Source organism: Hyla sarda, chromosome 5 (genome assembly GCF_029499605.1).
Source record: "Hyla sarda isolate aHylSar1 chromosome 5, aHylSar1.hap1, whole genome shotgun sequence".
Classification (NCBI taxonomy): domain Eukaryota; kingdom Metazoa; phylum Chordata; class Amphibia; order Anura; family Hylidae; genus Hyla; species Hyla sarda.
In genome coordinates, this window is record NC_079193.1 from 152,953,806 (window position 1) to 152,971,793 (window position 17,988).

The following is a 17,988-nucleotide window of genomic DNA, read 5'->3' on the forward strand; positions in this document are numbered from 1 at the left end:
TCCACAAAAATTGGAAATGGGAACCAAGGTGACTGACAGCGGGAATAACATCTTGACTGCGCTGAGACTTGGAAGGCCGAGACATGCACCGTGCAATCTGGTTGTGAAGCAGTTCCTGAAGTGTTCCCCCTATTTGCAAGACATCCTAACAAAGGGAAAGAAACTTTGCATGCACTTCAGCCACTCGTACACCGCATAGCACACCCTACATGAGCTGCAGCGTCAGAACGGTATCCCTCAACATAGTCTGATTTGTGACATTGCCACATGTAGGAATTCCACCCTCCATATGTTGGGCCGACTGTACAAACAGAGAAAAGCCATCACCGATTTCTTGATGATCCAAGCGGATAGGGGTACTCACCTGTGTAACTTCAATGTGAACCAGTAGCAGCTCATACGTGACACCTGCCGTCTGCTCAGGCCCTTTGAGGAAGCCACATTATTAGCACGGGATTACGGGATGAACGACGTCATTCCACTGCTTCATTTCTTCAACACATGTTGGAAACAATGGCTGGTCAGGGCACTGGAGATGTGGGGCCTACATCTCACTGCCACGTGAGCCCTGTGGGGTCTGAACTGGAGGAGAGGGAGGGGCAAAGTGGAGCACAGTTTAGGTTTTGCCAAATGGGCGGTTTTTCTAGTAATTTGACAGGAGAGAAGGAGCAGAAACAGCCAGATGAGCTAGAGGGTTATGAGGAAGGTGAGACAGAGGACCCAGACACACCGTGGCAGTATGCAGTGGAGATGGAGGCAGGGAGTCCCTCCGAGTCACTTGCACAAATGGCACGATGCATGCTCACTTGCTTGCGTAGTGACAGCCAAATTGCCACCATTCGGCAGCGGGATGACTTCTGGATCTCCACCTTATTGGACACTCGCTATCGCCACAAAATAGGGACCTTTTTTTCACCCAGGAAGAACAAAGTGACCTACTACAGAGGCATCCTATTTAGTCAGTTGGCCAATGCCTATCAGCGCCATCGTTCCATCCTTTCGCAGGTCTGAATCGGGGGCCCCTGCTCTCATCTTCCACTGCCATGGCTGCTGGGGAGGAGTGGCAGGAGCAGTACCAGCTCCATCAGCAGCAGCCTGAGTGTACATTCGCTGATGGGTAGCTTTCTTCACCCGAATAGTGAAGCAACTCATCAGCAGCAGGTACACCTGGAGCAGGACTTGAACCAGCAGGTGCAGGCACACCTTGACATGTCCATGCCAACACACTTGCCAAACTTGATTTGTGGCCGTAACTAGCAGAGTTTGTCCTGGAAAAGCTGTCCTGCCCGGCTAGTAGTGTGCCATCAGAGCGGGTGTTTAGTGTGGCGGAGGCCATAGTCACCCCAAGGAGAACTCCTCTGTCCATGAAAAATGTGGAGAGACTGACCTTTGTGAAGATGAATCAGGCATGGATCAGCGAGGATTTCCAACCACCAATGACTGATGCATCAGAGTAGATTGACCATGGTGCCACACCAACACTTCAAAAATATTGATAGTGCCAAACAGATTTAAGGCACTGCTCCCCAGTTACAAACATTCCTCCGCCCCACCTTGGGCACCGGGTACTGGTATTGCTACCCACCACACCACTATGTCACCGGGTCACTTTCAGGACTCTTGATGCTGCTGCTGCCACCTCGAGGCTGTCTCATTCAGCCACTATATCGTCTTTTCTCATGCTTCAGCCAACTCCAGGATGTGCCATTCAGCCACTATATGGTCCCTTCATGCTGCCACAAACTCCAGGCTGTGCCATTCAGCCACTATATGGTCTCCTCATGCTTCAGCCACCTCCAGGCTGTGCCATTCAACCACTATATGGTCTCTTCATGCTGCCACAAACTCCAGGCTGTGCCATTCAGCCACTATATGGTCTCCTCATGCTTCAGCCACCTCCAGGCTGTGCCATTCAGACACTAAATGGTCTCCTCATGCCTCAGCCACCAAAAGGCTGTGCCATTCAGCCACTATATGGTCTACTCATGCTTCAGCCACCTCCAGGCTGTGCCATTCAGCCACTATATGGTCTCCTCATGCTTCAGCCACCTCCAGGCTGTGCCATTCAGACACTATATGGACTCCCCATGCTTCAGCCACCTCCAGGCTGTGCCATTCAGCCACTATATGCTCTCTTCATGCTGCCACAAAACTCCAGGCTGGGCCATTCAGCCACTATATGGTCTCTTCATGCTTCAGCCAAATCCAGGCTGTGCTATTCAGACACTATATGGTATCCCCATGCTGCCACACACTCCAGTCAGTTATACAGCCACTATATGGTCTCCTCATTCTGATGCCACCTCCAGGCTGTTTCATTCAGCCACTATATGGTCTCTTTTCATGCTTCAGCCAACTCCAGGCTGTACCATTCAGCCACTATATGGTCTCCTCATACTGATGCCACCTCCGGGCTCTGTCATTGTGCTGCCATGTGTCTCCTTGTTTGATTCGGTCCTTTGTACCCACACGCCAGGGCCCGGGACACTAAAACTTGGGAGTTAAAATTTCAGTTTAAAAAAACTCAATTTCAATTTCAAAATCTTAATTTAAATATCTTTAATTTTTAATGTTCTCCTCATGCTTCAGCCAACTTCTGGCAGTGCCATTCAGCCACTATATGGTCTCCTCATGCTTCAGTCACCTCCAGGACGTGCCATTCAGACACTATATGGTCTCCTCATGCTGTCGCAAACTCCAGGCAGTCATTTAGCCACTATATGGTCTCCTCATACTGATGCCAACTCCAGGCTCTGTCATTGTGCCGCCATGTGACATGTGACTCCTTGTTAAATTTGGTCCATGCCGGGGCATGGGGTACTAAAACTTGGGAGTTAATATTTCAATTTCAAAATCCTCAATTTCAATATCTTTAAATTTCTATTTAAAAATCTTAAATTTCATGCTTCTGCCAACTCCACACCGTGTCTTTCATCCACTATATGGTCTCCTCATGCTTCAGCCACATCCAACCTGTGTCATTCAGCCACTATATGGTCTCCTCATACTGATGCCACCTCCAGGCTCTGTCATTGTGCTGCTCTGCGGCAGTGATTCTTAAATCGATGCCTGTAATCTGCATGTCATACTAAATAACAGTATTATTTCACTAACCCAGCACACTCCATATGCGTGTTAGAACAAAGCAAAGAACTCTACACCCCTATTGAGGCTCTCTGTAGGCCAGAAATAGCCATTTTTAATATAGATTCACCGCAAATAAATTTCTATCAAACTGAATTTTTTCGGAAAATTTGGGAAAGCGGCCAAATAAATTTTTCAAAAGTTTGCTCATCTCTAATGAGTGCAGATACACTTAACCTAAGCGCCGAGTACTAAATTACCTATATTGTTATATGTTTGCGTCACCTTGGGTATAGGTGGCAGATCGGCTAGCCCGGTTCTCAAATAGGAAAAGAGCCTCTCCTATCCTTTTTTTTGAATAATATTATATGCATATAACTTGCAAACCAAGTTCAGGTTGCTCCATCATGCCATATATATATTTCAGTTACCCCCATCATTTTCTTGTCCAAATCGTATAGGTGCCTGTCCTCCATGTGACACACCTCTATGCGATTTATGGGTTTAAGAAGCTAGAGTAGTTAGGGAGGTTAGTAGGTGGAAGGGGCCAATTCTGAGTCCTATAGTAGGCTTTTTTCATATTGGGGATTAACCCCTTAAGGACGCAGGACGTAAATGTACGTCCTGGTGAGGTGGTACTTAACGCACCAGGACGTACATTTACGTCCTAAGCATAACCGCGGGCATCGGAGCGATGCCCGTGTCATGCGCGGCTGATCCCGGCTGCTGATCGCAGCCAGGGACCCGCCAGCAATGGCCGACGCCCGCGATCTCGCGGGCGTCCGCCATTAACCCCTCAGGTGCCGGGATCAATACAGATCCCGGCATCTGTGGCAGTTCGCGATTAAAATGAACGATCGGATCGCCCGCAGCGCTGCTGCGGGGATCCGATCATTCATAACGCCGCACGGAGGTCCCCTCTCCTTCCTCCGTGCGGCTCCCGGCGTCTCCTGCTCTGGTCTGTGATCGAGCAGACCAGAGCAGGAGATGACCGATAATACTGATCTGTTCTATGTCCTATACATAGAACAGATCAGTATTAGCAATCATGGTATTGCTATGAATAGTCCCCTATGGGGACTATTCAAGTGTAAAAAAAATGTAAAAAAATGTAAAAGTAAAAGTAAAAAAAAAGTGAAAAATCCCCTCCCCCAATAAAAAAGTAAAACGTCCGTTTTTTCCTATTTTACCCCCAAAAAGCGTAAAAAACATTTTATATAGACATATTCGGTATCGCCGCGTGCGTAAATGTCCGAACTATTAAAATAAAATGTTAATGATCCCGTACGGTGAACGGCGTGAACGAAAAAAAATTTAAAAAGTCCAAAATTCCTACTTTTTTAATACATTTTATTTAAAAAAAATTATAAAAAATGTATTAAAAGTTTTTTATAGGCAAATGTGGTATAAAAAAAAAGTACAGATCATGGCGCAAAAAATGAGCCCCCATACCGCTGCTTATACGGAAAAATAAAAAAGTTATAGGTCATCAAAATAAAGGGATTATAAACGTACTAATTTGGTTAAAAAGTTTGTGATTTTTTTTAAGTGCAACAATAATATAAAAGTGTATAATAATGGGTATCATTTTAATCGTATTGACCCCCAGAATAAAGAACACATGTCATTTTTACCAGAAATTGTACGGCGTGAAAACAAAACCTTCCAAAATTAGCAAAATTGCGTTTTTCGTTTTAATTTCCCCACAAAAATAGTGTTTTTTGGTTGCGCCATACATTTTATGATATAATGAGTGATGTCATTACAAAGGACAACTGGTCGCGCAAAAAACAAGCCCTCATACTAGTCTGTGGATGAAAATATAAAAGAGTTATGATTTTTAGAAGGCGAGGAGGAAAAAATGAAAACGTAAAAATTAAATTGTCTGAGTCCTTAAGGCCAAAATGGGCTGAGTCCTTAAGGGGTTAAACAGCTAGTGATAATTATATGGTTTCTCACCCACTTATCATTACATTGTGCATATTATCATACTTGGGGACAATCAATGTTTACTTATGAACTGGATACAACATGGAAACGCACAAGCAGTCGGCACAGGTTAAGTGCGCGTGGAGGAATACAAAATCAGTATAAAAGAGACTCCCAGCACACTGATTTCTTTCAATAAGCTTTATTCAGCTGCTCTGCTGAACGTGTTGAGGCTCACACCTGAGCCTTTCTAAGAGTAGCTAAATAAACCTTTTTGAAAGACATTAGTGTGCTGGGAGTTTCTTCTATACTCATGTACAGGCTGAATGCTGATATTCCTATCATATTGGAATTAGTTAATGTGGTCAAACATGTCTTTCATTTAGACAGGACAGAGATTCTCAAACAAAGGGAGAAGAGGGAATAAATTATACAGTGGTGGAGGGGGTTTCTTGTTAAAGGGGTATTCCACTGCTAGACATCTTATCACCTATCCAAAGGATAGAGGATAAGATGTCTTTTTGAGGGGGTCCTGCTGCTGGGGCCCCTGCGATCCGCTGCAGCATCTAAAAAAACACTGGGTTCTGGTGGCAGTGGTCATGATGTCATGGCCACACCCTTGTGATGTCACACCACACCCCTCTCCATTCATGTCTATGGGAGGGGGTATGAGGGCTGACACGCCCCCTCTCCAAGACATGAATGGAGGGGACGTGGTGTGATGTCACTGGAGGCGTGGCCGTGACATCACTATCACAGCCACCCGCTCCAAGCGTTCTGAACAAAATACTTTACCTCATCTGAAATATGACCAATATGACTCCTTTTGGTAATAACAGCTTTTTTTTGTTTGTTTGTTTTAAGATCTCAAGGGTACCTTGATCTTAGTAAAATCCAGCCTAGCAACATTGTTTTTCTCATTATGTTGCATCAGAACAGTTCAGCTACAGGAAATAAGTTCATGTACTGCTAGCCTCGATAGGAACCATACAGCTTCCTCACTGGTCTAACCAACAATTCTATACCTTAACCCCTTAAGGACCAAGCCCATTTTAACCTTAATGACCAGGACAATTTTATTTTTGTGTTTTCGTTTTTTACTCCTCGCCTTCTAAAATCCATAACTCCTTTATATTTTCATCTAAAGACCCATATAAGGGCTTGTTTTTTGCATGACCAATTGTACTTTGTAATGAAACCTCACATTTTACCATAAAATATATACGGCAAACCCCCCCAAAAATTTTTTAGGGAGATAATTTTCATGAAAACCACAATTTTGCACATTTTGGAGGGTTTTGTTTTCACACTTTACGGTAAAAATGACATATGTTCTTTATTCTGTGGGTCAATACGATTAAAATTATACCCATGGCTAGATACTTTTATATTTTTGTACCGCTTAAAAAAAATCTAAAACTTTTTCTACAAAATCAGTAATCTAAAATCGCCCTGTTTTGACCACCTATAACTTTTTCATTTTTCCGTATATAGGGCGGTATGAGGGCTCATTTTTTGCGCCAACATCTGTACTTTTTATCGATACCACATTTGCATATATAAAACTTTTAGATCATTTTTTATAAAAATGTTTTTAATAAAATGTGACAAAAAAGCTGCATTTTTGGACTTTTTCTCGATCTCATTCCAGAGCAGAAGACCCCGGGAGACGGCCGGAGCCAGGTGAGGGGACCTCCGGCCGCCATGCTGGATGATCGGATCGCCATGGCAGCGCTGCGGTCGATCCGATCATCCATTCAAAGTAACGCACTGCCGCAGATGCCGTGATCTGTATTGATCACAGCATCTGAGGGGTTAATGGTGGACAGCCGCGCGATCGTGGATGTCGGTCATTACCAGCGGGTCCCTGCCGTGTATGACGCGACCACCGTTCCGATGCTCGCGGTCATACACAGTACGTAAATGTACGTCCTGGTGCGGGAAGTCCCGCCAAACCAGGACGTACATTTACGTCCGTGGTCATTGAAGGGTAGCTCCCACCATCCTATTATTTTTTTTCTATCCCTGCCTATTGCCAATCTATCCCTAACCCCCTCTCTGCTTTTAATTTTTCTATATTTACTATATTTACTAATTTACTATATTAAAAATAACTTTTTGTCTGCCTGGTACTGTGCTCACTACCAGGCAGACTTCCCCAGCAGGCACCACGTCACTGATGCCTGCTGGGGACAACACTTCCGCCCTTAGTTTATCTACACAGGGTGCCTCCAGCTGTTTCACCACTACAACTCCCAGCTTGCCCTGACATCTATAGGCTGTCAGGGCATGCTGGGAGTTGTAGTAGTGAAACAGCTGGAGGCACCCAGTGTAGATAAACTATAAGTTAGTGCCATGGGGCGCTACGGCACTAGCCCGTTCCCTCCGTCAAAGCCCCCCCATACCCCGTTCCCTCCATCACAACCCCCCCGCCCGCATACCCCGTTCCCTCCATCACAAACCCCCCGCCCGCATACCCTGTTCCCTCTTACTTACAGATACTGCAGAGTCCGGCAGCGGGCATGCAGGGGCAGCAGCGGCGATGACACGTGCGGGAGGAGTGAAAAAAGGACTGATTGCCAGGCCAAAATCAGTCCTTTTTCAGGCGTGACGCCACGCCAGGCTGCAGCCGGCCACTAGGAGGGAAACCCCTAGTGGCCGGTTTTCAAATGTAAATTACACCATGTTAATAAAAAAAAAATAATGAAACTATATTAGAGATATGTTGTAGTACATATGTACTACAACATATAAAAAAAAAAGTTGGTGACAGTGCCCATTTAAGGGGTTAAACAACAAGCCTATTCTTTACATGGGGACTTTGCCCAAACTCATTCAAAAGCCTCCTTACACTAGACAAGGGGTTATCTCCACAAATATTCTCAGAATTTCAGGCCTTCCTAACATAATTATATTTCCAACCACAAAACCTCCTCCAATATTTAGGAAATTCTACTCTCCATGACACATTTTCAGACCTTTTGGTCTCTAAAGCAAACCCAGATGAAGTTAAAGCTGGTATAAGAAAGCTCAGAATTCAAGTGTCTAGGACCTGATGGCTTTCCAGCCTTATATTATAACACATTTTCTAATATGTTTAGCCCTCACCTAGGTACCTTTTTTATGCGATGCAAAAAGGGCCCCCTGTAAACCCCAACCCCCTTCTAGCAGCTATCACCGATTGCAATACCACAAAATGATCCTCTAGACAAAAATACCTATCTCATAACGATGTATATAAAACACCTTACCAAAATATGTCTTTTGACTGCTTTACCCTTGTTAATGGCCCTTAACCCTGTCATGTTAATTCTGGCTATGGAGCCTTAAGCACTTTCAATAAACAATAACCAAAACATTTAAAGTATTGAATATGCCTTAATTTTCCATAAAATGTGCATGTTCACAAATGACATCCAAATGCTTCTGTCATTCTCCCACATATATCTTGCAAATTTGTTCTTAGAACTATCCAGGTTTAAGTCAGTTTCCGGCATCACTATCAATAACAATTCTAATAGGTTGCCTGGCTGTTTCTTTTTCTTTTCACCAAACGGGGCAAATAAAATAAAGTCCACACTAGAGATGGCAAATTACTGGAGATTTTGAAGGTCTAAATGTTATATCGTTTGTATACCATGTTATAAATATATTATTTATTATTATAAAAGAACATATTCCTTACTCCTTTTTTATTTTTTTTTTAATGCTTCCGTTTTTTTTTTCCAGGCCTTTCCATCTCTCCACATCTCTGATCTTAAAGGGGTACTACAGCCAGCATTAACTTATCCCCTATTCCCAAAACTATTCTCTGCAAATTGGGACTGCTTCTGGAGAGTTTTAGCCTTTACCACATCTCATGCATTAGATCACAGGTCAAATTCTGAGAACGATACAACGGATATTTTAGGATTTCTTTGGGGGACATTATTTTCAGGGTAGTGCACTATGTTATACCAACATAAGCTCAAAGGATGACTTGGAGTACCTTTTTTGTTTTACTGAACACTGCCAGATAGTCCAACTACGGTAGCTCTATATTCAACAGATGTTTCGCCTATATGGCTCATCTTAAAACTCTAGAAAGAACCCCATAAACTCCCAACATAGATTCAATCCTGTGGACTCTCTTTACATTCCAGTCATCCTTCACTAATCCTGTCACTAAATTCTCCTTCAAGATCTGGGTCTGAAAGATACTAGGCCCATCTTATTTCCTCTCACTTACCCACAAGAACTTGCTGCTTTCCCTGGAAGAGAATTCCTTAACCCTTTTAGGGCATAAGAAAAAATAGGACTGACAAATCTTTACCGCTTTCTAACTTGTGATAGCATTTTCTCCTTTAATTTAGTACTGAGGAAAAATACATTTTCTCTCTTTTTTGCTACCTAATTTTTGCTTATATAGTGCAGCACATAAGTAAAGGTTCTTGTGTATGCCTTATGCTTACCTGTTGTAGCTGATGTGGTGTGCATGGGTTAGACTCCACTATGAATGTAAATCCATCACAGAAATGGTTCTGTAATGCTGCCTATGTTTTCCATAAATTTTCTGGCTTTGGGTGTGGTGTTTGATCACTGTATCTAGTCATCTAATCAGGCTGCTAGTGCTGGAGTTCCCCCAGGTCAATGCATTAGACTCATATGTGGGTTGAGATCAATTCCCAATATGTGCAGCTTTGATGCATTCTTATTCAAAGTGCATATTAATTAGAGAAATATTGTCATGAGGCCAAAGTGATTTGACCTACAGATGTAGCCATGGCCGCGTTAACACAATGCATTAACTTTAAAGGAGTAATCCGGCGCGCACTTTTTTCCTTTTATCCCGTCCGGGCTGCAAAATAAAAGAAAACACACTTTCTCTTACCTGCCAACGAGTCCCCGGAGCTCCGGTACAGGTGTTCGGTCCCCGGGCTGTATTCTTCTTACTTCCTGTTAGCCCGGCACGTCACACGGAGCTTCAGCCTATCACCGGCCGAGGCGGGACATCACTGTGGCCGGTGATAGGCTGAAGCTCCATGTGACGTGCCGGGCTAACAGGAAGTAAGAAGAATACAGCCCGGGGACCGAACACCTGTACCGTAGCTCCGGGAGCTCTTTGGCAGGTAAGAGAAAGTGTGTTTTCTTTTATTTTGCAGCCCGGACGGGATAAAATGAGAAAAGTGCGCGCCGGACTACTCCTTTAACCATATGGGATATCCTAATGCACCAGAAATGATTATTATTTATTTTTATAGTGCCCTTGGAACCAGTATTTAAGGAGTAATGTTAAAATTAGGTTTATGCAATGCGTCAAAATAATTTCTTTTAGCTTTAGGAGTGTAGTAAAAATAATTTAATGTATCAGAATTCAAGATGACACTGGCCACATCTGTATAATTACAATTGAGGTGCTTTATAAGGATCTACTGTTTTACTGCATTTTAGCTGCTTTTGCTGCGATTTTTTGAAATCGCTGTAAAATCAAAGATTTTGTGATTTGCACCAATTGCTGTGAAAGTGTGCCTTTTGTTGCCACAATTTGGGGAAAATCACTGCCAAAAAAAAACACAGCAAGAATAGACAGCAGTAGTATGAAGATCAGGTTGGGGAGGTGACTGTGAGCTAGCAGTTACACTAATAATAATAATGTTAACATGCCACAATAAGTCACATAACTTTCTGGCAGTGTGCATGATATTGGCAAAAAACTGTACTTCTTCAAATATTGGAGGGGATATCAATCCCCAACACATTTTGCACAAATACAGGGCTTGTGCAAAAGAATTGTGCAGTTTTCCCACTCTGCGCTGGCGCAGGGAATAATAAGTTCTCTCGCTTCATTTCCACCCATCTAAAAAAAAAAAGTCTTCCCATCATATATTAAAGAGGACCTGTGGACACCTTTAATTTAGTGAGTTTTTGGCATCTACAGAAAGCTTAGGGTGCTCTAATCTTGTACCCTTTTACAGTATGATGAGTTGTTGGATGTCAATAAAGATAGTGTCATAATGACCACAGGAACACATGGAGGCACATGACAACACAAATAGTAAATGACTGGTGAAACCCTATGTTTATTATTAAAGTGGTGCAGACTGTGGTAGGAACTATCCTCTGTGAAGCCCATTGTGATTGTAGAATACCACATTTTATCGATTATTGCATAGAATGGTTATGATTCAGCAACATATCAGTATATCTAGGTCCCCCTCATAGGGCAAAAGTCTTTATGACATGAATCCATGCCTTTTTTCTTCACTCATCTGTGTGAAGTCCTAGAAAGTTAAACAGTAAATTGCTTCTATTTAAAAATCTTAATCCTTCCAGTACATATCAGCTGCTGTATGCCCCAGGGGAAGTTATATAGTTCTTTTCTGTCTGACCAGGGTGCTCTCTGCTGCCACCTCTTTCCATCTCAGGAACTGTCCGGAGAAGGAGAGGTTTGCTATGAGTCATGCTAAGACAATATTCTATAACAGTGTGGCTGCGGAAGAGGACAAAAAGTAATTTTTATACAACAAAAGTCTGAGGTTTAACAAGCAGGGCAGTCTGCTAGGGTTAGCAATTCTTTTTGTTAGTAAGACTAAAAAATTGGGTGAAAAGGGCAATCCTCTACTCCATCCAGGTGATAACCACAAGCCGTAGCAGCCTGTTGGATTTACTGACTGTCAAATTCCCTCTTATAGACTTAAAGCGTCAAAAGATTTTTTCCATGGTGGACAACTACTTCTCATTTTCACTTTATTTCAGAAGGCAGGACCAGAGCTGGACTGTTTGCCAGTAGTACTCACACACAGGTTTTTTCTTTTCCTTACTTGTCTTGCCAATCACCGAACAGCACAGCAACTACTCCTCTTGACATAGTAATTGCTGTGCTGTGCACTGGTTGAACAGGCTGGCACTGTGTTGGGCTGTGATTTTCACAGTACACTACAATAGATGCGGGAGCGAGAAAGGGTTACTGATGTACTAGGTTTGTAAGGTGCTATCATAGCAAAAAGGATAAAAAAAACGGCAGAAGCACAAAAAGGAAGGGGTTTCAATGAGCACTGAACTGCTGCAAATAATAATGATGATGACAATCATGCAGATTAAAATGAAGGGAGAGACTAAATTCAAGTGGCAGGATTGTGTAAATACAGTAGTATTTACACTAGAGACATCTGCAAATGACTTTATGGGTTTATGTACCTTTCATTCACAGATCCCTTGACAAACAGGCTCAGAGATTGCAAGTACACAGCCCAGAATATCCCTCTCTCCTGCACCCAGTACTAGCTAAGCCCTGCCCCCATTTCATGTGTTCCCTCTGTGTTACTAGAGACAGACTAAGTTTTAAATCAGGCAGATAGCAGATTTCAGGACAGGAAGATACCTAGTGCCCAATACGTTACATGTGTTTTTCTAGTATAAGGGTAATTTTTGGTAAATTCAGTTATTTACAAATATGCTACATATCAAATAGGCTATATGCTATCAAATAGGGGTTATCACATGAAGTTGTGTCAGTATATCTGCATTTAATCACAGTACTTACATGACATGTAGGATGATGCTCTGTTTTCCAGCATTTCTTGTGGCATGAACTGGGAAGATTGCTAATATGTCCCTATAAGGAGTTCCTTTACAAATTAGTCATTGTTTTTTTTTTATCAAGTCTTGATCACCGTCATAGCTATACACCTAATCCCACACATGTAGTTCCTAAAAAGCCAGTTTGTTTCTGCTTTGAAAATAGAGTGTGGGCCATTTATATGGATACACCTTAATAAAATGGGAATGGTTGGTGATATTAACTTTCTGTTTGTGGTACATTAGTATATGTGAGGGGGGAAACTTTTTAAGTGACCATGGCGGCCATTTTGAAGTTGGCCATTTTGAATCCAACTTTTGTTTTTTCAATAGGAAGAGGGACATGTGACACATCAAACTTATTGGGAATTTCATAAGAAATACAATGATGTGCTTGGTTTTAACGTAACTTTATTCTTTCATGAGTTATTTACAAGTTTCTGACCACTTATAAAATGTGTTCAATGTGCTGACCATGGTGTTGGATTGTCAATGCAACCCTCTTCTCCCACTCGTCACACACTGATAGCAACACCGCAGGGGAAATGCTAGCACAGGCTTCCAGTATCCATAGTTTCAGGTGCGGCAAATCTCGTTTCTTCACAGCATAGACAATTGCCTTCAGATGACCCCCAAGGGGTCAGATTGGGAGACCTTGGGGGCCATTCAACTGGCCCACGACGACCAATCCACTTTTCAGGAAACTGTTCATCTAGGAATGCTCGGACCTGACACCCATAATGTGGTGGTGCACCATCTTGCTGGAAAAACTCAGGGAATGTACCAGTTTCAGTGCACAAAGAGGGAAACACATCATCATGTAGCAATTTTGCACATCCAGTGGCCTTGAGGTTTCCATTGATGAAGAATGGCCCCACTATCTTTGTACAACAGTCTTGGAGAGATCTATCCAATGTGGGTTAGTATCAGACCAATAGCGGTGGTTTTGTTTGTTAACTTCACCATTCACATAAAAGTTTGCCTCATCACTGAACAAAATCTTCTGTGTAAACTGAGGGTCCTGTTTCAATTTTTGTTTTGCCCATTCTGCAGCACCTGAAACTACGGATACTGGAAGCCTGTGCTAGCATTTCTCCTGTGCTGTTGCTATCAGTTTGTGAAGAGTGGGAGCAGAGGGTTGCATTGACACATCTAACATCTAACACAATGGGCAGCACATTGAACACATTTTATAAGTGGTCAGAAACTTGTAAATAACTCATGAAAGAATAAAGTTATGTTAAAGCCAAGCACATCATTGTTTTTCTTGTGAAATTCCCATTAAGTTTGATGTGTCACTCTTCCTATTGAAAAAACAAAAGTTGGATTCAAAATGGCCACCATGTTCACCACCCATCTTGAAAAGTTTTTCCCCCTCACATATACTAATGTGCCACAAACTGGAAGTTAATATCACCAACCATTCCCATTTTATTAAGATGTATCTTATAAATGGCCCACCCTGTATACTAAATTAATAGATTTGTCACATAAAATCTGCAGTATTTATGCTTATTTCACGGTATATTATGCGTATAGCTTTATTAAGGAGACAGTAACAAACATGGATAATTACAAAGATCTTTTTATTAAGGTAAGAATTTTTTTGTTTGTTTTTTATTTTGTTACAAAAAAGCTAAGTGGTTCTGACTGCAAAAGGTACATTTATTGTGTACCATAATGCTACAGATCCATCCTGCTGGCCCAAGGCTTGAGACTATTGGATCCACAGCTGTTGAATGTCTGTATTGAACTATGGCCAGCTATAAATTCATACTTCTATCTCTAACGCAATTTAATTTATTTACACAGTAAAAAAATGAAAAGAAAGAATAAGAGTACACATTTTAATACAAAAACATTTGTAAAAAAAATGCAAGAAAAAGTGACAAATAAAAAGTACTTATTTCTATCATACATTATTTTCAGGATGCACCATACAAAGGCCATTCTATAAAGTTTCAAAATGAGCAGTCATGGAAAGAAAACATTAAAAGAGTGGCATGCTATTTGCTGACTAAAACTGTAGTAGGATGACAGGTTTGGCAATATTCTTGGTCCCCGTAAAAATAAAAATGACAAAAACAAACATAAGGCACATACATTTCAAGAATGTACTAAAATGCTGATATGTTATAGACAACATAATAGGCTATAAACAAAGTACAAAATAACATAAGAGGGAACATAGTACCTTTTGAAAAGCACTAACAAAAATTAAACTAATTCTCTTTGGGAAATAAAGTCCATAGTGCTACTTGAAGTCAAGTACTGTACCGTTCCACCATATACATGAGTACCATACATTGTGCACAAAACAATAATAATTCTACTAATTAAAAGTGGATACTTCCCTTTCTACAAAAAGATAGTTTTTTCACGAGTCACAAAAATCAGTGTCAGTAGAAGTGTGGCCTATAACACGTATGACTATATAAAGTCATAACTATGACCCATTAATAATCCAGCATGGCAAGATAGGCTGACTGTTTAAGATAAAGAGATGCCCCTTTCTAAGTATTGAACTTGGTTAACTTCTGGGTTAAAATATCAAATAAAAAATAATTGTGTCATACAAAATAAACAGAAAACAACATTATACATAAAGACTGGGATGTGTCATACATATATCCATTTTTCAAGCAACCGCCAATAATACTCAAACGTAAGTTTTTTTTCTAGTAGCTGTGCAGTATTAGTTTTAACTTTTAGTAACTAGGTGAGGACATAGAGTATGTGGCATGAACAGTCAAATTCAATTAAGATGTGGCCAAAGTAGTCACCATGGATATTGATGAGTCTCATAGCAACTAGGTTGTGAGTTTCCAAATACAACACACTTTATACAATACCAATTCTCTATTTAACTAAACAGAACAACTAAACATAATTAAGACTTTTTTTTCACATGTCAAACATGCACAGACATTACACAGTTATGCTGTCATACACTAAGTAAAAAGCATAAAGACCCATTTGGAGAAAAAAAATGGTCTTGAGTTGTCAATACTGATCCAAAGTTGAAATGGAAGACTATTTCTCCCTACAACACTTTAGGGTTTGAGTCCTTATTCCATAAAAGGAACATACTTGGAATGTATCCCATTCTTCTGGGATAAAATTGCTAAAATACGTACATACATATAAAAAGAGTTGCTTTCTTTTTGACACAAGTTTGTTTTAGTCTCCAGTCTATTGCATAACAGCAAGAAACTTGCTTTCTTCTGCAAGTGAGGTTAGCAATGAACTCATGTCCCCAATTGCCATGTTGGTGGTACTCACTGGCATGGTTGGGAATGTAAGAGACGCTCGAGGTGTGGTAAGTCGTGACGAATTCCTTGACAGATTTTGGATAATGCTAGGGCTAAGAGCTCCTGAAATTAAACTGGCATGATCCCCATCATCAATAATGGCATCAAAATCAATTTGCACCCCTTCTAAACTAGAGCCATCAATATTATTTACTGTGCTGGTCACTTGGTTAGCTCCTGGAGAAAGAAGTGCAGATGTGTTGGTATTACTGTTATCTTCTAGGAGACAACTGGCTTCTGTTACCATTTGAGAGCTTGGTTTTATCCGATGATGAGTGTATCCCATGGTTTGGTCATAGAACTGACCTGAATAATTCTGTGGATTGGCACAATGTTGTTGTGGCTGCATTTCTAATTTAACACCATTTGTTTTGTAAATCTGTTGGTTGCTTGCACATGATTGATAATTCCGGACCTGTTGATTCCCACTGGGCAGTGGGGTTGATAGTAAGGTCTGTGTAGCTTCTATGTTGTGGCTATTTTGACCTACAGATGCCTGATTAGATCGGTTCATGCCTAAGAAATACATGCCATGGATCATATGTTCAGTTGCAGACTGCTGTAGATATTCCTGGTTTAGAAGATTTTGATTCTGGACTATGTTAGCTGCATTCAATGATTGTTCAGTATAGTGCATGGATGGTACAATGTTCTGCTGACCACTGTTCATTTGATTGTTGCCTGTAAACTTCTGGCCCCGTGTTACTGGATTGTAGGAACTGCCTGTTGTTGGGTATTGTTGATCTTTGATAGACAGTGAATGATTGTAGAGATTAAGATTTAGCTGTAATGCTTGAGGATTGTTTTGCATATTTTGATATCCTCTTTGCTGTAATTGTCCATTTTTTGACATGATTTGCTGCTGGATCATCATATTATTGTATGTCCCAAAAGCTCTATCCAGTTGAGTATTTAGGCGATGTTCATACCTAACTCTGGAAGGGGAGTGCTCGGCACTGCCTGAGGTAACTTCATTCCATTGTATAGGAAGGTCATTCTTATTATTTACCTGGTCTGTCTGCTCCACATTTTGGAAAGCTTGATTATAGGAGTTATTATTAATTTGGGATTGGTCATAGTTGTTAATGTGCCTTGCTGTTGCTGCATTGTTTTGCTGTTTGTCTAACTCACTATTTTGTGTGTTTTCATACAGGCTTTGGTTTTGTGAATTAAGGTACTGCACCATATCATCTGGTAAGAAATCTTCATCATCCAAATTTCCTTCTGCTTCCATGATCATGGCCTCCAAGGCAACATTTTCACTTATACTAGGAGGACATGGCGAATACACACTGCGGGTATAGTTTTGCAGGGCTAAGTTGCGCCTTTCTACAGGTGGAGCCACATCGTGAGTGCTGATGCTGTTTAGGCTGTTGAATCGTTGAACTCTACCAGTAGCTAAGTTAGCAGAAACCATTTTTACAGGGTCACTTGCTCTTCGCATAGCATTTCCTTGAAGCTCATTGGATATAAAATGTCTTCTTCCAAATGTGCCTACCCCACCATCACTACACCTTCTAGGAACATTTGATGAAGAAAAAGGAGACAATCTGCTATCTCTAGTATCACCAGTCAATGCCATTCTAGTCTTCAGACTCATCATGTCCATGTTTGGCAGCGGTGTTGGTGGAGGACCACCTGTAGCAGCAGCATATTTTGCTTTTAACCTGTATTGCTGTGCAGGAGTAAGACTTAGGAGGCTTGGTAGCCCATCACACTGACTGGATTCACTAGATCTCCTTGAGGCATCAGTGGATATGGGATCATAGGAATCTGCAACACTAATATTATGAAGTCTTCCTTCTGCCTGGGAAGCTTCACTGGATCTTCGACTAGAAAAGCATGGTGAAATGCCAGAAGACCTTCTACTGCTTAAGTATGCAGAACTAATTGTGCTCGTATTGCTGTCCCTCCTGTTGTTCAACATATTCAGGACTGTAATGTCCGTGCTTGAGAGTTCATTCCTGTTTGGAAGTGCAGCCATTGATCCTCCCAAATGTATGTTGCTGCCCAACTGCACACCTAGAATGAAGAAAGATGAAGAAAGACATTAAGTTTCACCTCATGAGATAAAATTGGAAGTAATCTCAGAATACCACAACATAAA

General features: G+C 41.4%; 1 protein-coding gene across 7 annotated transcripts in view; it reads right to left on the bottom strand.

The window, feature by feature from the left end:
* Window positions 1-14,151: 14,151 nt before the first annotated feature.
* GLI3 (GLI family zinc finger 3) overlaps window positions 14,152-17,988 on the bottom strand; it is a 223,574-nt gene continuing 219,737 nt past the window's right edge. For all 7 annotated transcript variants that reach the window (XM_056520514.1, XM_056520513.1, XM_056520512.1 and 4 more), the window contains one exon: window positions 14,152-17,903. In XM_056520514.1, the coding sequence (XP_056376489.1) occupies window positions 15,763-17,903 (2,141 nt within the window). In that variant the 3' untranslated portion in view covers window positions 14,152-15,762. The remainder of the gene's footprint in view (window positions 17,904-17,988) is intronic.